Below are 22,306 nucleotides of genomic sequence, written 5' to 3'. Positions count from 1 at the left end.
ATGGCATTGTATTGTATTGTAATATAAATCTTAATAACTGAAACATTGGAATTGGTCATTATCTTTTTTCCTCTGACTGCTTTGTTGACTCTAAAATAAAAGTTTGTTAAGTCTTAATATTGAAATGGGACACCCAGATGCTTCTTAAGGTTTATGGATGACATTGTAAAGGACAGCCTTGCTATGGGACACGGGGTAGACATATTAACTATTAACTTTTATATCAGCATTGGTTGTGGCTTTTTTTTTTCTCTGCCTGCTTATACGACTCTAAAGTAATCTTTGAAGTCTTTAATCCTTTTTTAATTCAACTTCACTGGATTGAGACTCCTGAACTGGGACACCGAGGTCTTCCTCGGGGTTTATGGACAGCATTGTAAAGTTGGCGGTGAGGTCTTCTCTTTGAAACATTTCCATCAAGGGCGTCTCTGAGTTCCACCCTTTGGTCTCGGCGAACTTGTAAACACATCCAAAGAGGTCAGGAAATGTCGCCATCAGATCAACTTTGGGTGCATCTTGGGGACTGCAAACAAAAAAATAAAATTGTGTTACGAGAATATCTACAATGTGTCAGTGCTTCCCCAACATTTTGTCTTGTGACCCCTCGAAATCAAGAAATGTCGAGTTGTGATTTTTCCCTTGGTTGTCACCTGTAGTTCAACCAAAGAGTGTTTTTTTGCTTGTTTGAAGGTGTTTTAGAGGGCTGAAACCCAGGAAGTGATAAGAGTTAAGTCTATTTTGTTTCGCAAAAAGATTTTTTTGTTGTTATGAGTGGCAACAAAAAAAGTAATGTGATGTAAGTCACTGTTATTATCCTCACGAATACTTCCTTAATCCTAAACGTTCCCAAGACTTGGACTTGTCAAAATGATGCTCAGCGCATGTTCAATCAGGAGGACCATCTTCATGCCTCAGCCACAGTTCTCTCTGCTTCCTCTCTTTCCACTTCTCCTTAATCAGCTGATTATACAGGTGTGACCTGCCTGCACCCCATTCACCTCCAGTTCATCCTATCAAGTGCCCAGGTTGGGTTCGTCAGAAGTCCACTCCAATGTCCTATATTAGTCAAAGCTTCACCAACCCCTTTATATACAGTAAAAAAAAAGTTTTATTCTTGACATATCAAGGCACTACATTATTTTAAACTCAGTTTAACTTACGGGTGCTCATGGATGTTTCGTATGAAGCGCAGTAATCCCAGTGTGTTGTCAGTGTAGGCTTTGTTATTGGGATCCATCTTCTTGACCAACTCTTGAATCTGTAATGTCAAACATTAGTTACAAACCTCAATTTCATAAAGCTTTGTACAACATTAATAAATAATTAGTTAATCTTAATCGCTTTTTTGTCGATACACACGTATTCTAAATTTGATGCCTGCACCACGTTTCAAAAAAAGTTGGTAAAGGGGCAACTAAAGACTGTGAAAGTTGGTGAAAGATTCCACAAATAAACAGGTTAATGGTTAACAGATGATAGTATTGTGATTGGGTATGAAAGGGGCATCATAGAGAGGCTCAGTAATTCACAAGCAAGCATGTATGAAGGTTCACTTTTTGAAAAGCTGCAGGGGCAAATAGTCCAGCAGTTTAAGAACAACATTTCTCAATGCACAATTACAAGGATCTTAAGGGTTTCACCATCTATTCTGGGCTAAAGAGGGAAAGGACCATCCAGATTGTTACAGCACTCAGCTGAAAAGTCAGCATCTGTGATGGGATGGGGGTGTTTTAGTACCCATGGCATCATGGGTAACTGCCACATCTGTGAAGGCCCCATCGATGCTGAAAGGCACAAACAAGTTTTTGAAGCAACATATGCTGCCATCCAGTCTTCTTCAGAAACGTCCCTGCTTATTTCAGCAAGACGACAACAGAGACTCCAGACTGTTTAGCAACTGAAGTCGTGTATCAAGTAAGAATGAGAAATAATTCACTGTCAAGTCTTCTATAATTAATGTCCTCAGTTCCCAAATGCTTACTGAGTGTTGTTGAAAAGAAAGGTGATGTAACATGGTGGTAAACACGCTCCTGTCCCAAATTTATTTAAACGTGTTGCAGGCATCAATTTCAGAATGACTGTATATCTACAAAAAAACAATTAAGTCTGAACATTAAATTTCTTATCTTTGTACTGTATTCAGTTGAATATATGTTGAAAAGTGTCTACAAATCACTGCATTCGGTTTTTATTTACGTTTTACACCCCCTCCCAACATTTTTGGGACTGGCGTTTGTACTTCATGAAGTGGAATCAGGAATACACACTAGTGAGGTTCAAAATAAAGAATAAAACTGTTATGTTTCAGTCACCGTTGTTTTCCAGTCTTTGGATGCATCCCCAGCATATTTTTCCAGCGAAGAAACTAATTCTTGGTCAGCCTCTTGATACTTTTTCACTTCCTTCCTGTTTCCGATCCTTCTCAAGTATTCAGCTCTCCTGAAAATTAAATGTATGTTTAAAGTGTGCGTTTCAGAAAACATATGCAACATTTATGTTTTAGTCATATCATACCGATGAAAAATGGTTATATAGAGATGTTATGGAAATATGTGACTAGGAAAGAAAACAGTGGGGTGACTACAGGTAAATAATTTTATTAACTTCACAGACCTCTTTGATGCATCATTTTATATTTAATACTAGTGTAAATATTTGTGCTTTATTCATATAAGTTAATGTATTTAAAAATTTCTAGTATCTATTTTCAGAACTTATAAACGAGTTCTTCTAACTTGAAGTCTTTTGACTTGAAATGACGAGATTAATGAATGTAATCTACACTGTTAAATCAACTCATTAAATTAAGTTTTTAAGGGAACATGATCAGCATATTAGGAGCATTCCTAGCATTCATGCATCCTGAGACTTTCTATTTTTATTTTTAGAAGGCATTTCCACGTATTGTCTTTGAGCCAATACAGGAACAACTTGACTCCAACAGGAGCAACTGAAGCTGTACATTCTTTGTAAATGCAGCACTAACTTCACAAACTGAGAAAATCTGAGGGGAAATCAAATTTCTTTGTAGTGTTCGTCAGTGTGACTGAAGAGTTGTTGGTTCAACTTAATATTTTAAGGTTATCAAATGTGTTTTTTCTCAGGTAGAAATGAATTAGTATAAGTTTACTGGACTTGAGAAGTTTGTTTGTTTTGAATCAATCCAAATTTATCTCAACAAATTCAGACAACTTATAATTTTGAGTCCGACTTGATACCAACTTTTTTAAGTTGAAAACAATTTTCTTTCTTTATCTTTTTTATTTATTGATTTATTTATTTTTTTTCACAGTAATGTTATTTTTTCACATTTTAGACTGGACCTAAAGTGATTTTACATTATAATATCCAATTGTAAAAATGTAAAGCCTATACACAGAATTTATTTATTTAATATTTCATGCTTCATGGCATATATCTATGCGTCACCTTTCCTCTAAATTTTGCTGATTGCCAGTTTAAGTCTCTCTAGGCTAGTTATGGATGGATGGATGGATCTATTTGTTCACTACTTTATAGATATCAATCCTGATCAGTGTCAGCTGTAATTTTTGTTTTCTAGTAACTGGCAAATATTGGCACGGTATCATGCTAATTAAGATGGTGACCATGGTAAACCTGTTTAGCATCAGCATATTAGCATTGTCACTGTGAGCATGTTAGCATGCAGATGTTAGTATTTAGATGAAAGCAGAACTGTATATTCAAGAAAAGCCTCACAGAGCTGCTGGTGTGACCGAGGACTCGAAGTGTGGTTAACATTATGCAAGCTTCAAAACAGAGAAGCAATAGAAAATTAGTTGAGTTAATCTGAAGTAATTGGCCATGATAAACATGATTCTACCTGGCAACGGTCCAGAAGAAAGGATGACTCAAACATTCTTCCACTGTAGGTCTGTTCTTTGGTTCTTCATTGATCATCCACTCAATGAGATCTTTTGCCACCACATCTTGAACATCGTCCAAAGTGTACTTCCCTTTATGAATGTTGTACTCACATTCAAAGGCTAAGTCACCGAAAGGGTGGTGTCCTCCAGAGAGGATATAATAAATCAGCATCCCTGCCACCTTAAAAGGTAGCACAGCAGGTTAATTACTGAATAATTTTTCACCTAGTCAAGAAAATTTGTTTAGCACAAAAACTAACCTGTATGTCAGTGCTCCTCTTGTATGGTGTTTTAGCTCTTGTATCTAAGGTCTCCTTGGCCATCCAACATTTTGTTCCTGCACTGACCGTGCGATAAGTTGATTGTCCCATGGATAATCGTCTACTGATGCCAAAATCTGCTAATCTTGCCCTCCCGTTGACATCTGCAGAAAAAACAAGTACACACACTCAGGGAACAAATTATCTATGACAAATATTAATTCAGTTTAGTTAGTATATTTTTTAACTTGTCTCACCGATCAAAACATTCTGTGGTTTCAGATCCCGATGGAGAATGGGGGGATTTTGACCATGAAGCACCCTTAAACTCTTGAGAACCTGTTTGACAAGTTTGTTAATCAGCAGACCTCCATCATTATTTTTGATTTGTTCTTCCAGGGTGTATTCACAAAGCTGAAGACCAAGATATCCAAAGTTCTTATCCTCTGCAAAGTCAATGTATCGTACGATAGATGGATGATCGAGCTCTGGAAGTCGTAGAAATCCTTCCTCGTTCATCAGCACTTCATAGTTGCTTTTAGACATTCTCTTAATAGCAACTTCGGTGCCATCATCTCTCAGCCCCAAGAAGACTTCAGTGCCATCACTTCCCTTTGCAATGCGGAATTCTGCATCATTGACATAAATCATGCTCCGAATTCTGTTGACTTTACTTTCATCAGTGCTATGAAGCTTCTCTAATTTTTCTCTCCACTCCTTGCTGATTGGCAGCCATTTGCGTGGTGTTGGTGGTATCATGCTGTTGAAGTCAAATGGTTTAACATTTGAAGCTGACCCATCGCTTGGAGCTGCTGTTAGATCTTTATCATTTTGGTCTTCTTGCTTTTCGGACTTTTTCTTCTTCTTTTTCTTCTTTTTCTTGGATCCATGTGAGGCTGTAGCATCTTCACATTGCAAGGTAGGCTCGTTGAAATATTTGCTCAATTGTCTGAGCACTTCTTTCAGATCTCTTAGCATCATCATATCTGCAGATGTCAGAATGTCGTCAGGCACTGAAGTTATCCCCACTGATGTAAAGATGTCGGCTGCGTGTTCAAATGAAAGCAAGTTTCCAAATATGCCGTATGTGAAGACTCTTACATTAGTAGTGTATTCTTTTTTCACAAAAGGCGCAATTGTCTTGCATAAGTTGTTGGGATCCCAGCCATTTGTTCCTTTGGTTTTCTGTGTTATCACATACAGTACTTGCAGAATAACTTCTGTAGCAGGCGTGTTTTTTAAGCAAAGCTGTTCCAGTTGGGGGATCATGGCACATGCTTGCTCATTTGGTATCACTTCTACAGTACACAAAACTCTATATAAAAAATGAATTGCCTGATGTACATGTTTCTCTGGAATGTTTGGAAGGCGACTGACTGCACCTGTAATGTAAGTGTTCACATTATCAGTGTCCTTCAGCCATTTGATACTTCCCTGACGATATTTTTCTGAATTTAGCCCAACTAGACTAAAAAGTATTTCAATCATGGTCAGATGGATCCGAGGATCCTCCAGCAGCATGTGACTGTCAAAAGTCTTAAACACTTCTTCAGGTGGTTTTCTTTGTACAGCAATTTCCATTTCCAGGAAATGTCTGATTTTGAAGCAAACTTCATCTCCTTTGGATGCGAGTTTATTAATCATCTGAGATATTTTTTCATTGTTATTATGGTCAAGATCAGTGACAGCATGTATCAAAGTTATCACTGCACCAGCAGAAATGAGGACCTTCAAAACATCTCTTCTGTCATTGATGGCAGCAGTTTGCAGTGGTGTGAATGGCTGTAGATCCCATCCATTTGGATTAGCTTTGGCTTCAAGCAGTTTCTCCACAAATAGAGTTGGTGCTTTGGATAGTGACACATAATGCAAAGGTGTAAAGCCATTTTGGGAACCAATGTTTGGTTCTGCGCCCCGCTGCAAAAGGTAAGTACAAATTTCCCTGTTCTGATTAACAACAGCAGCAGTCAGTGGGGTTATAAAGTCATTCAGATCTCTGTATGGGTAAAGTCCATTGATATCATTGTCAGTTAGTAATTTTTTGAGCGTCTTGAAGTTGTTGTCAACTATACTCTGTATTACAGGATGTGTTTCTGGGAATGTCCTTTGTAACTGTCTGAAGAAATCCATTCCTTTGCTTCAGAGTAACTGTGAAAGAAAAACAAAACTTTAGACAAACAGCCAAAAGCTTAAATGCCCATTTATTTTTTCCAAGTAATTTTTCAATGCTCTTTGATGTTCAAACCAAATTCAGTTCACCAACGTTGTATTCAGGTGGGTACAGAAGGTGGACAATTCAACTTTTAATAATCAGAACTGTGAAATGTCTATAAATAATTTATGGTTGTAGCAGGTGAAAGGATAAGATATAATGTTTACAAAAAGGGTAAAGTACCCTTTTGGTTGCCCCTTGAGTAGATGAAACGTGATTCAGTGCCCTCTAGGCTGCCCTACAAGTTAGAAAATAAGTTGCACTCTTTTTGCCTCTAAATGGTGAATAGTTCCCTGTGTTTCTATTCCATGTATGTTATCAGCACAAACAAAATTTGGCAAAAATATGAATGTAGTCTGTGGCGAGAAATCCTGGCAAGAAATTAGAGAAATCCTGCCAGTAGCTAACAGAGTCACTGCTACCAAGATCATAAATCTGTGAAGTGGTGTTTCTGTTTAATGTCAAAGACAATTGACTTTGCGTGTCCTCCATCAGTTTCCAATACTTTCCCAGGCTTGTGTGAAGACTACTGTTGAATAATACTTGAGGGAAGCAGACAGAAACAAGGTTCCCAGGTGTGAACTTCCTGGTTGCACTACTGCCAGGGCTGTCAGTTGTTAAAAGCGTGACGATTCAAACATTTTCCACATTTTCCAAAATGCTTATAACACTACAGTTCTTATCCAGAGACTCCTGAACACAGACATTGACCATCACTGATGCAAGCAAATCTTAAACTGATAAAGCTTAAAACATTACAGACACACCCTGCCCACTTCCACAAACACCTGGTGCCACTTTTTATCATGCTGTGGCCACATTCTTCCTTTAACAGAGAAAAAATAATAATTGTGTTCATCCTCTTCCTGTGATGTTTGATGCAGACTAGCAGCCGGAGCTCAACATAATTAAGTTTAGAGTTCTACTTAAAAAATAATTAAGTCATACTTTCATAATGATTTAGATCACAGCAAATAATAATTAGGGCTGGGGTGATTCATTGATGTCATCAGTTGTGAAAATATGTCAATATGCATAACATGTGTTGATGCATTACTGTGTGCTGCTACACCCAGTCTGAGCCTGGAATCACCCAGAGGACAAGCTGCAAAGAGCCAAGCCTCACCGCGATCATCTAAAGTGTGGGTGTATTTTAAACAGAGACACAACAGTTTGGCTGTCCTTAAGTTTCACAAACTGATCATGTCTTATCAGAGCAGTACAGCTGCTGGACGTGAAGCACCGAGTGACCTGTCCTCATCCTGTAGCTGCATCGCCCTGTTTACGTTCTGTCACCACCAAAGCACGATATATGAGGATTATCAGCATGTGGAGCATGTTTCTGTTAGTAGAAGTCCCTCATTATAGACTTTTTAGAAGTTTCTTCATCACCCCCATGTTAAAAGTGAAATGTGCACCGCTGCTGTTAACTTTACACCACATGTCATCTAACAGGATTATTTGGCCGTTTTGTAATTTCTGTTCACTTTATCAGCCACATATGAGTCAGAAATGGCTAAAACTAATGTTATAGACTGTCTGTAATACATTTCAGTTACTTGCTTTGGCTCACAATGATGCAGAAATACACTTCCAGTGATAATCCTTCCTACATATGACTCCAGAAATTAAATAACTTCATATCATAACCAGTTTAAGTCTTAAGTCAAGAGTTAACAGTGATTAGTTATTAAATTAATATGGATCACAGCTCAACAAACTCCAAGCTCTCTCTGTCTGTCTCTCTGCTCTCTTTCTCACTCCTGCCATGTATAATACATTAAATGTCCTGTGCTGGACATGTTTGTACTAGTTGAACTTTCATTATGGATAGCCTACAATCTAATAATAAAAGTTCAAATAACACCACGATGTAGTGTCGGGTACGTTTTACAACTAGTGAACCAAAAGAGACAGAACCCAAATGTACAACTCAGAAACAGATCTTGACTAAAATATTTAAAATAAGTCTTTAACTTACCAAGAAGAGGATTTGGTACACAGGTCAGCTGTCAGTGGAGGGAAGCAAAGCAGGATAATACGGAAATAGCAGAGGAAGAGTAAAAAAAAAAAAGGGCTGGGACGCTGCACAGACTGGCACAGAGTCTGAGCAAGATACAGGTTATTGTCCAGTCTGGACGGGGGAGATAATCAAAAGAGGAGGGAAACACACAGGGGGCATGAAGTGATCTGAAACAGAGGGGAAATGGGAGGAACTAAGTAAAACAGGAAACACCACCGAATGAACATCAAAAATATGACCTACAAAACTTGACAAGAGTGTCAGTACTGTGTCAAAAAGGCTGCAAACTGCATATTATCATATTGATAAAAAATTCTGGATGTTCAATGGGTCCCATGCCTGTATATTTATGTGTATGTTATCTTTGTTCTTGGGGTGATGATGGGGTCACATAGAATGTAAAATGCATAAATAAATATTAATGACAAAAACAAGGAAGAGAAACTATCTTAAAATAACTTGGCCTCCACCCAATACTTGCATGTAATTAGAAGCATTTTTGTGTTGAACAAATAGTAGTAGTACTAGTAGTTTACTACCTTAAATTTGATAAATAGTACAGAAAATTATAGTTTGGAATTTCAAAGGTAGAAAATAGTAACACAAAGAATAACAAATTCTTTTTCTGATCTCTAGTGGGAAATATTAATGCCTGGAACAATGACATGTTCAGGGCCGGTTCAAACCAGTTGAGATGATTTTTTTCTGTACTAGGCTCTTTTCTCCCTCCTCTCTATTTTCTTTTTTGAGCAGCTGAAGGCTGGACCATTTCTTTGCTAAATAAATGTGAAAATAATGTAGTGAGGAAATGAAGGGGCGGGTCTCCGTCTCCCTGTGGACACTTGTGGGGAGGGGTTCTCACGTACCTGATGACTGGTGACTTGTGTCTATTGTATGTTCCCATTTTGTACTAATAGTAAATGAAGATGTTTCAATATGTATTACCTGAACTTTGCTTGCACTCTGCATTTCAAAGTGTCACTTCTACTATGTATAACAGGTTAAACCACATAAACAAAGGTTTGGTCTCAGGTTTATAAACAGATAAATTGTAACTATGATCGAGGAGAACTGATGAGGAAGGTGCAGCTCAGGTTTGAGTTGGAACAAATAACTGCTCCAACAGATTTTCTATTATTTGTTTCATTAAAAGCGTAGAGGACAAATTTACCATATGCTCCTTTAAGAGATCAGTCTATACAACATTATGACTATTGAGTAAAAACATTTAAAGAGCAGCTCATGTTGATAGGAGAGACTTGACCTTTGACTTCCATAACCCACATATGTTTAAGTTACAGCACCTGTCACAGGCTCAGTGGCAGAGCTGACGGAGGATGCTGAACAGAGTTTCTGTGTGATCCAAACATCGCCAATAACTCCAGAGCCAAAAGACAAAATGCACTGAAAAAAGATTTACAAACATCACATGCGTGACTTTCACCCTCTATAAACAACAGGGCTCTCTGTTATAACACGCTGACAGTCTGGGGATCCTGTCAAGTTTTCCCCAATAAAACATATCATCTGATCCATGCAGAGCTTTTGCAGCTCAACTATCCTGCCAAGAACGGATGACTCTTTTTAGTTGAATTAGTTTTAGCCCCCACAGCGCCCGCTTCCCACGCTGAAGTGTGGTTTTAGAGATGATCACAGTGTGCTGTCATGCTGACTAATCAGTTTGCTCAGACCTACCTGCTGTATAAAGATTCTTAGACAGGATAAAATCATCAGTAACTGATTTTTCCACTGCCATAATCCTAATGATCAAAGAATGATAAAACACATCTTTCAATCATACTTTTACACATTTATTTAGATACTCAACTGACTAAATTTACAGTATATTTTGAGAGTAACATTCAATATGCTTAAAACAAAATCATACAAAAGAATCTGTATTTTGTAAAGCTTGCATATTCCATTCTGTTATTTTTTTTTATTTGCAATATCATTCACTTAATGAGAAGAAGCACTTTCAGACTTCTGAGTTTATTAGGTTTATCTAAAAAGAATTTGGCAAACACCCTTTTTTGAATGTCATGCTCTTGCAAGCTGCAGTAACATTTTATTATTTTTTAAAGTAAGTGCAAAGATCAGTTCAGAGTTTTTGTGTGACAAACAGGTAGTGGCATTGCAGTCCTTGTTTTATGTACATTTTGTAGTTTCTAAGTCAACATTCAGTTTTTTTTTTTCAAAGAACAGAAAGACAGACTGAAAAAGCCTCTCAACTTGAGTGGATATATTTACATAAACATTTTGTTTCTTTCATTTCCGGACAAACAAATTATGTCCTCTTATCAAATGTATTTAATCGAGTCCACTGACTTTTGCTTTTTTCATTATAACCTGAAAAGAAAAGTTAAATCACATCAGTAGCCGAATATCTGTGGCTGTTTTTTCAAACTTGTAAGTCGGTTTGATTTCCCTGACATCACCTAAACACAGGTTCTTTTCCAGTAAATGAACAAAAAGAGCTTCTATCTGCTTCACCAGTTATGGTTCCTCTGAACTACAATGTTATTTAGTGGTAAATGGGGATTTTCCATTCATATGTGTTCGTCTAAAAAGGCATTAGCTATATCCAGTCCTGAATATTTCACCTCCTAAAACAACAAAACGCTTTTTTACTGTACGCAATATAATCTATAGCACCTACAGTAATACTGTCCACGTCACAACTACACTCTAAGGGCTGGGGTCTCAGCTATGATAATTAAAGGTTTGTGCTTTCAAGACATTCCCTGTATGGAAAAAGCAAAGGGGTGTGATGCTTTATCACAGCCAGAGGGAGGCACTGTGGGACCATCAGAGTGCAGAACCCCAGTGCTGATAAGGCAACATACTGTACATTACCACAGGGTAAGAGGACATGAGGTAAGTGGCAACCACACCTGTTATACCCTCAGTAGTAAAAGTATCTTTCTCTCAAGTCCTGGTGTATATTTTTTGGGGTATAAAACCAGTAGCACATGAGATATTAAACTGAAATCTATACATCCAAGTAGATCCAATTATATTTCAAATCTTTCCACACTCAGGAATGTCAGCTGGATTTTGTGGGAGAATTACCAGCTGCCGTGTACAACTGTCCACCCTCTTGACTCTCCCTCTCACCCTTTGTGAAATGGTACTATCTTTGAAAGTCTGAGACCATGAGAAGAGATAATTGGACAAGGCCATTGAGAACTAGTCAAGACACCTCAAGAAACTCAAAGGATTCCAAACACTACTTGACCCAGCTCTTATTTGTGACAGAAAACTATGTAGGGATTGATATTTAACAGTTCATCAAGTCCGTTCTGGTCCTCTCTTGTCCATTAACGTTTTTTTTTTTTTTTTTTTTTAGTGGAAGACGTTCGATTGCAGGACAGGCAATAAGGCACAGCCCCTCACAAGCTCAAGTCAATGATGATGTGCTCAAAGATCTGTGTGTTTCCCTTGAAGCTTGAGGTGAAGATGAAGTCCCTGCGGTCAGTGGAAACCACAGTGAAGGAGCGCGGCGCCTGGATGTACACCTCCTTGAAGCGGTCAAAGAGTTTCTTGTCATCATCCCACAGGTAGATCTGCGAGAAAGTGTAATCGCTTCCAAGGGCCAGGTAGTAGCGATCTTTGAAAGAGAACGGCTGGAGAATCATGGAGCCTCGTGAGGGCAAGGCCTGGATCTCTGCAAACTGTTTGGCACCCCAGCGGAGAACTTTGGAGTCACCGATATAGCGTGTCATAGCCAGGTAGAGTTCCTCCTTGATCCGGAAGTGCTTTACAGCTACGACATCCTCCATGTTGGGGATCTCGCCCTGCAGGACAAATTTCTGGTTGCTCCGGCTCCACTGGTAGATCACAGGCACCTGTGAGCGACTTGCCAGGATAAGGTGGGCCTTCCCATCCAAGTCCAAAAACTCTGCATCTGTATCACGATACCACTCGTGCAGCGACTGGTATGAATAAAAGCCCTTGTCATTCCACTTGTAGAGGGTGGACAGGCCCGCTTTTGAGCTGTCAGCAATCACAAAGAACCAGTCAGAACCAATCTGGAATGCCTCAATGTCATTGGGCTTGGAGATCTTGGACACCTCAATGTCCTGGAACTTGCTGAACCTGCTTTGGTCTTCATCAAACTTATAGATGTGGGAACCGCCAAAGAGCTGAGCCACGATGACAAACACCTGGTCCTGGATGACTACTGACTTGCACCCCACAATGGACTGACCTGGGAGACAGGGAAAAGGACATAAACAGGCCAATAACAAGAGTGCATGACCCCACCAGGTTATTCTGATAGTTTATTGAGGCATTGCCGTACCTGTGATGTTATCGTAAGTCCTGAAGTTCATTTCTATGTGGTCCCACTGGAAAACCATACAGCTGTCTGTGCTGGGCGCAGCAATAGTCACATAGACATCATTCTTATAGCTGAATGTGTCAACAGACAGAGACTCTGATACCACGGACTGATGGAGGACGAAATCTGTGAAAAGGCACATTCTGTATTGACGTTTTCCACAAACCAAAAGAAAACCCCTACACTTTTGTCTTTCCTTGTACACTGTTGCGAATGACCCGGCTGCATTGCCTGACACTGATGCCAGTCAGACTAGAGGCAAGGCTGACTGACTCAGGTTTTTCTCACCTGTTGAGATGCATTCGTTTTGCAGGCTGGTCATATCATTGAGGCGCTTGTCCTTCATGTCCTCCGGCCCGGCACACACGACATCCGACACTGTGGCATTGGTGTTCTTCAGCCACGTCATCAGCCACTTGGCGCGGCAGTCGCACTCAAAGGCATTGCCTCGCAGATCCCTGCGGAGGAGAAATACTGTATGTGATTGCAGGGAAACATAGCAGTCAAGTAAGAGGGCACCACAGAAGAAGAAATGTTCTTGGCAGATTACGAAAAACAAAACACTGAACATTACACTATTGTCCCAACACAACTAAGTGACAAACTTACAGCTCTATCAGTGAGTCCAGGTCAATGAAGAGGTCCCTGGGCAAGGCTTTAATGTTGTTGTTAGCCAAAGACCTAAAAGAACAGCGATGAATCAATACTGAAATGATCACTTATTAAGAATATGATAATTCCATTTAAAGAAAATGCAAAAATATGATTCACATATATTGTGCAGAAATAAAAATACTCTGACATTACTGACATACTGTCTCTGACATTAAAAACTTAATATCATTCTTATATACTATATTAATGTTCAACACTGTTACTCTTAAAGGGGCGGTACACCCTAAAATCAAAAAGACATTTTTTCCTCTTACTTTTAGTGCCATTTATCCATCTAGATAGTTTTGATGTGAGTTGCAGAGTTTTGCAGATATCAGCCGTAGAGATCTCTGCCTTCTTTCCAATATATGCTTTAAGCCCCACAAACCAAGTGCCATTTCATCCCATTATATTTGGGAGAAGGCAGACATGGCCAGTGTCTGATAAACTCTGCAACTCACACCAAAACGATCTGAACGGATAACACGCACCAGAAGCCAGAGGAAAAACATGTATGTTTGATATTGGAGTGAAATGACTCATATCCTAATAAAACAGTGAACTATTTTGCTTCACATACAGTACAATGATCCACAGTTGCTCCATATTAAAAATCACTTGCAGCAAATAATTATTACTAAACAGACATATTAACAATCAGTGTTTAGGAATGATTTTAAAGGATGGAACATACAAGTGAGTCAAGTCCCTGAGTCCTCTGAAGGCATATTTCGATGTGGTCTCTAACTTATTACTCTCAATGAACCTGTGGAAGATAACAAACAAGCATGTTAGATTTAGTGATAACAAAAATATAGGTGCAGAAAAATCATAAAGTCATTGTGTATAAGAAACATCGCACTTATTTAATCAGTTGAGTTTTGTTTTTACATGAATAATGTTGCATGTAGCCACAGTAATCTGACTTTTAAAAACTTTTGTGCAGTTTTAACAAAAAATGAGTCCAATTATTTTTTAATGCAAACTGGGGAAATACTACATACCTATATTTGTTAAATAGCAATGACACAGTTTGAGGACTGGAACTCTAATAAATACAGAATTTTCCAAAATGTCAGTAATACCAGCAACAATACTGACACAGACCTGTGGTAAATCTGTATCAGTAGAGATTATTTGTGGTCTAATGACAGCAGATTCTGTTCTGAACTGAACCACTAGAGGGCGTACGGTCAATACTTTCCTGCCTCATGAAGTTACTGAAAGACCAACATCCAACCACAGAACCTCATGTCCATAACAACACTCCTAGAGGACTATTTTATTATGTTACATTAAGTTACAACTGATTAAATCAATGTTGTAGACATGTTGTGTAATGCCTTTGTACTACTTTGATTAAGAAAAAAAAAGTTACAAACTTACAAATACTCCAGATGTGGAAGGCCTGAGAATGCATCATCCCTCACAGTTGTCAGAGAATTGGAATTCAAAAGCCTGTAATTAGGAATAAAACATAGATTAACAGATGCTGGCTGACATGATGCACTTTTTTTGTCAGACAGATAATAATATGACATATGAAATATCTCATACAAAACAACAACATCAATTCAGTGACCAAAATAGAGCCCAGTGCTCACAGCGCAACACATGTGAGATCAAGAGTGGAGCGAGTAATTATATCACCATATTTTATGACCTCTGTGACTATTTCAGCACACCATGGAGCTGAAAAACATAAAAAAAAAACCAACCCACATCTTACCAAACAAACTGTACGCAAAAACAGTGTTTCCTTTTACACAGTGGAGTAAAATACAGATACTTATATTATTATCAGGATTTAATCCCTCCAATATCAAGATGCAACATATTTAAAGCTTGTGAAAATAGTGTTTTACATATTTTTACCTAGTTTTTTTTTTATATATGTGAATAGGTGCATACACTAGATCAGTGTATGTATATAACTAACTGCATATATTGTATGTTTTATTTTATTTTATTCTATTGTAACTGAAATAGCAATGTAGCATGACGGGACTACAACTCCCACTTCATTGTGCAGCCCTGTGTTGTAAAATGACAAATAAATTAACCATGATCCCTTGAAATCCTCAAGTGTGTTATGACTTTGGTTAAATGCTCTACATCTGCCACGCCTTTGCTTATGCTTCCGACACAGCTATCACTAGCAGAGTAACAAAGAAGATTGATGGCCGCTGGTAAGTACATTACGTTATGGGACTTAGCTGAAAGCTAAAGACTAGATTTTCCATAATTTACTCTTGAGTCCAAACCTTTTAAAATGTTTCCTGCTTCCACCATACACACTTTAAAGATGCTTAACTGTATTAAAGTAATGCTCAACAGAAAGTTGGTTACCGGACATACTACATGTGCTTCAATAGCATAAAATCATCATAAAATCCTTAACTGACCCGACCTAAGTCCCGCCCCTTTTTGTGCTGTGCTCCAACAACAGCTGAGCGAGTTTGGTACCTGGCAGAGCCTCTGTCAACTTTCTCCTTTCCTGTTTCCTGTATTTAGACATGCTATGTGCTAGGCTCATCTGTGTTAAAAAGAAAAGCATATCACATCTTAAGTCAGCTAATATTAGCAAAATGCTAGCTAACTGTAGCTAATCTAAATCAATCGTTAGCATAGTTGTATTATAATGAACTAGATACAACATGCAACGATGGCGCAAATTCAGTCCAATGAGAATTGCCCACCTGGCCCAAAAAAGTTATCTAGTTTACGGGTTTTTAAATCGCTTTTCTCAGCTTGAGGAAAGTTTCACAAATGTAATAACTCCATAGATCAAAAAATTCATAACAGACCGTATTTACAGTTCGAGGTGTCCTGTGAACAGTTTTACAGACGTCTCCTTTATAATGGCAGCATATGGGGAAAAATGCTTTACGGGCTGCAGGGGAATTCTTTGCTGCAATACCGTGAAGGGTCAAGGGTCAAAACTTTGCCCTGTCAAGAGTCATATAATACATCAATGATAGTTAGCTCACAGAGTTTCGCTCCGTAGCAAAACTAACTATCAAGTCAGGTATTAGCCAACTAGTTACATATGATAGCTAATGTTAGCAAAATGCCAGCTAACTAGCTTACTAATGTGACATCTGGCCAGGGACTATGGATGAAAATATGCCTTTTGGCTAATCTGGAATATTTACAGCAATGCTTTAATTATATGCACTGTTCCTGAGAAATAAATAAATAAATAAATAAATAAATAAATAAATAAATGGTCAGCTAGTCAGAACCAAGCTTGCTCAACTGTTACTGTAGCACATAGCAAAAAGGGGCGGAGTTTAGGATGGCTCACTTAATTCCTGCTATTGCATGTCAAGAATATAGTTTATGTGTGTGATGAGGGTTTTGTTGCATTTCGTGCAGCTTTACATGGTCAGATCTCCACCACTATTTGGCTGTGCAGTCTGATTCATGTTAATCATTAAAGGCACAAATCAAGACTTGAAAGTCAACAATTTCAAGTAAGTTTTGAAATCAATCCGTCTGCACAGTCCTGAGCCTTTGCTACGAGGCAACTCATGAAATCTTATGATACAGTAGCGACCGCATGCAGCTGAAGTGCTCTTACAGTAGCTGGAGGGATGGCATGTGAGCAAACATCGCCTCTTTGACCTCGGAGAAAGTCCCGTTGACGATGCTCCTGCAAAGGGAGAAGCAGAAACGTTGAACATGAAGCCAACAAAGCAAATGAAACGCTGAAAAGTGATCAATCAGAGATGGTTGAGAGGAGTCGGGACTGCAATGCCTTGCAAAAATTGGCGCTTATTAAGTGGGTGTACATGAAAATACAGCAGAATTAAACTTGCTGCATATTACACATGCATGGGTTGTCTAAGCGTGCGTCCTTCAGTGAAAACATCATACAGAAGCTACTCACAGAGAGCTGATGTCGTTGGGGGTAATCCTCGGGACATAGGAGGACCCGACGCAAATGATAGACTCCCTGGAGCAGCTGCATGTTGAAGGACATCGGAAGGGTTTCTTCAAATGAGCCGGTTGAGCCAGGAAGCAGAGCGACGCAGAAAACAATGCCCAAATCTTGAGAGTTGGCAGCATGTTTCCTGCCGGGCTCGCATGTGTGAGGTTTGCCGGAGAGCACCGACCGAGGAGCAGGAGGAGGAGGAGGAGGAAGAGGAGGAGGAGGAGGAGGCAGATCGACGGCACCGCGCGTTTCCACCCTGCACCATGAAATGCTGCACTGGCTGCCTGACATCAGCAAATCAGCTGCAGCTCCCCTCCGTCCACTTTCATTATTTATTAAGTCACAGCTCCAGTCGGATCACCGCTGGCGGTTAAACAACCGCGCACCGTGCACAGAGATCATCATCATAATAAGCCATTATTACAGGCTGCATGAACATTTCACATGCAGTTAATGTTGCTTTAAAGAAACATGCAAATATATCTTTTGAACATGGGTGGCACTGATTGAAATGTACATTATCTTTATATTTCTAGATTTAAAAAATACATTTCCACTGACGTCAGGTGCATATACAGTTTGTTTCCATTTTTTTTTTTGGCACAACTTGACTCATATCGCGCTTGTTTCTGCCAGTGTTTTACAATATTTTAGCCAGACTCAAGTCTCTTTATGAAGCCAAGTCGTTTATCTGAAATACCCAGAAGTGATTTATTGCTCCACAGGAATATTTTTTACACACAGTAAGCTGCTGTGTACAGTACCCCTCCTCCATACAGGGGCTCTGAGAGGCGCATAACTGCAGCACCATGGACAGCGCCTCTGAGGCGGTGTATGCAGAGCAGCTCAGCTGGTGGAGCTTTCTAAATGAATACAATGGCTCTATGAGAGGTTATACACAGTCAAAGTATGTGTGCAGCCAACAAAATGCTAGAAGGGGAAATCTGGACTTAAGTGAAAATCCTTCAGCATCATTACATTACTTCTCGAAAACTTAAAAGAGGAAAAAATGATTTGAAACATTTAGGAGAGCTCCAGAGGCCTCTTACAGATGGCTGTAATATAATAATGAGTAGTAATAGTTATGTGTGTAAATCAGAATTGGGTAGTTTTAGCCTACGAATATTATTTGGTCATGCACATCTATGCTCAGCTCACATGGGACTAAAAGATACCAGAGACTCATATAAGCCAGATCTAAAATGCTGCATAGACTTTTAAATTAATACTACAAAATAAATCAGAGAAAGAAAGGGAAATTCACTCACACATTCCTCCACTGTCTACTCACAAGAAAAGTCGCAGATCCCTAACAAAACATGCAGGCCTGCTGAATAATACTGGAGAATAAAGAATACTAATAGATAACCCACCTCGCCTTCTTCCAGACTTTTGAGACAAAATAAGCAAACTTACAAAACCAAACGTTTCTAGTCGTTGATCATCTGCGAACCAAAATATTTTGGTGTTTCATTGAGCCATTTCATGAAAAACTGACATTCATAAATCATCACAGAATTTAGGATACCAAAAAAAAAAAAAGTGACTGTCCACTTTCCCATATTTGAAACAATTTTTGAATATATTTCCTAAATTTCCAGTTTTATTTTCTCTTTGTTTCCATGTCAGCCAATTTTCTATTAATTCATCCCCATTTATATATTTTTAATATAATACATTCCTCTTAATTTGACATGACAATTAGTACTGTAGATATTTGGGATTTAAGCCAAATAAAATTAACTTCAAAATATATACAGTATATCACCATTACATATATTTTGCAATAAAAAAAAAGAACAATCAATGTGGCCTAGACAGGTTAAATCCAAGCATTTGATTGGCTCTTCCGCTCTAATGTGTTTAATCATGTGATCACTTGGGAGCTACTCTTAAAGGTTACACACTTCGCTGTCGGATAAATACAAGACCAGGTCAAGACATCTGACGCTGAGAAAGCCAACAAGTTGGTCCCTATATACCAGCCAGGTGCAGTGTCCTTACTGGTACCAGTCCGGTATCCCAAACCATGGCCCTTTAGGTAGCAGCCTTTTAATCTATGGCTGTGTTTGTGCCACTCTGGCACTCCATCATCACTGAACCCCACCTGGCAGCTGCTGAGAGCCAGGAGCGAAGGGCCATTTGTCATCCAGCAACATCCCTGGGGTACTTAGACTTATGATTGAGTGTGTGGTGCGCAGATTCAGGAGGAATATTCTCAAAGGCGGTCTATTTTGGTGAGGAGGGATGAGGGTAAACAAACATAAGGGTTTCAGGGAGAGACTGAGAAACACTTAAATCCTGATGGATAAGATATCTTATTTGGATGATAATGTGCCTTTTTCTCCCCATAATCTTTACTGTAAGGCCTTTTCCACCAACAAGGAACTAGCTCAATTCCAGATCTTGCATCTAATTTTAAACTGTTCAGAGTATTTTGACCAATAATAAACTGGCTTGGAACCACAGGGCGTATATTTAATTAGTGGGCAAAGGTTTTTGGTCTGAAAAGCAAAGCCAATGCAGCCAGCAGGAGGTGACGCCACTAGCTGGAAAAAGAATTCAGACTGTATTTACCTTTATGGCAAAATGACCCTAGCTTTCATGATTTACCACCTTGCCAGTTTCCAAGTGAGGTTTATGGTCTCAATCGCTGGTTTTAAGTCTTCAATACAACATGATATTCTTATTCTCATTCAATTTTATTTAGAGTAAAATACATGATAAAACCAAACTAAAGACTTGAAACAATCGTCCACAAACACAAACAATGGGTGGTGTCATGGTTGGTTCGCATTTGTTTGGAACCCGAAAAGAAAGTTACAAGAAAGGAAGAGCAAACCAAAGTCAGCGTGTCATATTCTATAGGGCGTTGTACATTGTGCAATGCCTTCCATTGATGAAACGTCCTTGAAACTCACTTTTGACACTCAAAACTGGTGGAAAGGTAGTCTGGTTCACAAGATAGCTCCAAAGTTCCACGAATGTTGAATAGAAGAAGAAGAAGCAGAGGTAATTTGCTGGAAAAGGCTCTTGTTTGAGCCGTTTCCTTGACACGATCATACTGATAACTGGATTTTGTGAAAACACTGAGATGTCCTGTTCAAGTTTTCTCAGCGGTAGCCCTTTTCTGATTTACACACTGCAGCAGACGTGATCAATAGAGTGGGGTCCTTTAAAACTGGCGAGTGCAAGAAAGCCGGTCTGATACTTGGATCTCTACAGCATCTCTGTAACAGCAGCAAAAGATGGGGAAACCTAGCAAAGTAGGAACCGAGAGAACAAAACTCTGGATTTAGAGTCCTCTATGTACAGGAAAAAAATTGCTCAACAGTTCTGCATATCGACAGGCAGTCAGCTTTGTTCACGTAAACCAAAATGTACCGTTACACTTAGAAACACCAACAGTTGATTAATTCTTAATTCTGATCAAAGCTGATGAGGTGCCACACTGGTCGCCACAAAAGAGACAGAACAAAATAATGCCACCTTCTGCTTTTCATAGTGCTGCACTGTACAACACTGTCACACTGCAGTGTTTTTCCACTGTATTTTGTTAATGTTTCAGTTCAGCTTGGGAACAGTGAAAGTGTGCTGATACAGCACCCTTATCTGTCTGACTCCAGCCCACTTTCAAACACGGCTGGGTGGACTGGGTCTGCTCTTCAGACCTACATTACTAAATAGCAGCTGGAAAAACAACACGTGCTGACTGTACGGTGCTACGCCCAAGCACACCTGGTCCCAGCAACAGCCACAGCTGGAAGTCCCAGTTCTGATCAATACATGAGCGTTCGAACTCCATAACATGCGACGGCACTTCACATGCTTTTCAGCAAGCAATCAACCTTGATAACCCACAGCAGATGAAGGGGAGGGTACAGGAAGAACGTGGACAGCGCAGTATCGAAATATAGATTAGTCATCAGTCAGTGAGGCTTTAGTAGGAGTCTATTTTTATGCCTCAGGGCACTACCAGCTCTGCGTCCTAATGACTAAGACCGGAGAGCAGAGAGAATAAGACAAAAGACGTGTGAAATGTGCAAACATGGAGGAGAAGACTTGTGTGATTAAAGATCAAATCCCCTGGGTGAAGTTCTGGCTGAAATTCAAATTCATCCTACACTGTGTTACAGTAAAACTCAGTATAACAGTGAACTACATATCTTAAATCATTAATGTTCTTTAAGAGTGGAAGCATCTGTAATATAAACACAACTCCATTTGCAAATCCTTTTCTAGTACAGTAGAAAGACAAGATATTTATTGCTCTAACTGAGAAACTTCTTGATGGGGAGTTGCACCTGACAGTGTTTTATGTTGTTTTGCTCTGGAAAAATTAATAAACATATGTTTTCTTCAAAAAAGTACTATTACATGCAATGCAGGTTCTTACTGAGACCGATCAGATCAGTAAACATCACTTCCTTTACCAAAAACAGGCGTGATCTATGTTTGTACTTGACCGATTATCTGCCCCAGAGCCTGAAAGTCAATGAGCGAGTTCAATACACAGGGTTCAAATGGAGATAATGGCTCAACGGCATTTGTATCACATTACAACACACACAGCAGACAGACAAGACATGGCACAACATATTACATTATAAAGCTATATCGCTTCGCACAGCAGCGAGTGGAAGATCTTAATGTAGTCCCATAACAGAATTTCTGCATTGTTTTCAGACTGAAAGACTCAGTAATTTATAGACCATTACATTCAAAAACGGCACTGCAGAGGCTTTAGATGGCTTTGGAGAGGAAAAATTGCACAAGTAAAGGTGATTGTACACAACGGATCCATAATCTATTTATCAATATATACAGACAAATATGCAACAGTCTTCGTTGACACTTTGGTGTAACTTAAGATCAGGGAAACAACTCTATGCTCCCAACAAACATTTTTATGCAGCTTGTGTCCTTTTGATATCTAATCAGCCCACCTTCACAGGGGACGGAATTAAACAGTGACCTCAGTTTGTGTTATT

At 39.1% G+C, this 22,306-nt stretch overlaps 2 protein-coding genes across 2 annotated transcripts; both read right to left on the bottom strand.

The window, feature by feature from the left end:
• Nucleotides 1-261: 261 nt before the first annotated feature.
• LOC146305577 (uncharacterized) lies at nucleotides 262-8,510 on the bottom strand. The gene is made up of 7 exons (XM_084712693.1): nucleotides 8,341-8,510; nucleotides 4,405-6,295; nucleotides 4,148-4,311; nucleotides 3,845-4,068; nucleotides 2,313-2,439; nucleotides 1,161-1,258; nucleotides 262-523 (listed from the first exon to the last, which is right to left on the bottom strand). The coding sequence occupies exons 2-7, from the start codon at nucleotides 6,275-6,277 to the stop codon at nucleotides 292-294; spliced, it is 2,718 nt and encodes a 905-aa protein (XP_084568819.1). The 5' UTR covers nucleotides 6,278-6,295; nucleotides 8,341-8,510; the 3' UTR covers nucleotides 262-291.
• Nucleotides 8,511-10,171: 1,661 nt separating this feature from the next.
• On the bottom strand, nucleotides 10,172-17,576 carry lgi2a (leucine-rich repeat LGI family, member 2a). The gene is made up of 8 exons (XM_084712587.1): nucleotides 17,271-17,576; nucleotides 16,962-17,033; nucleotides 14,765-14,836; nucleotides 14,073-14,144; nucleotides 13,334-13,405; nucleotides 13,013-13,182; nucleotides 12,686-12,850; nucleotides 10,172-12,592 (listed from the first exon to the last, which is right to left on the bottom strand). Exons 1-8 carry the CDS (start codon nucleotides 17,447-17,449, stop codon nucleotides 11,775-11,777), a joined length of 1,620 nt encoding a protein of 539 aa, XP_084568713.1. The 5' UTR covers nucleotides 17,450-17,576; the 3' UTR covers nucleotides 10,172-11,774.
• Between the last annotated feature and the right edge of the window lie 4,730 nt (nucleotides 17,577-22,306).

The sequence above is a fragment of the Lutjanus erythropterus genome, chromosome 23, assembly GCF_056507025.1.
Source record: "Lutjanus erythropterus isolate fLutEry1 chromosome 23, fLutEry1.hap2, whole genome shotgun sequence".
NCBI lineage: Eukaryota > Metazoa > Chordata > Actinopteri > Lutjaniformes > Lutjanidae > Lutjanus > Lutjanus erythropterus.
This window is presented reverse-complemented; position numbering and strand designations above follow the sequence as displayed.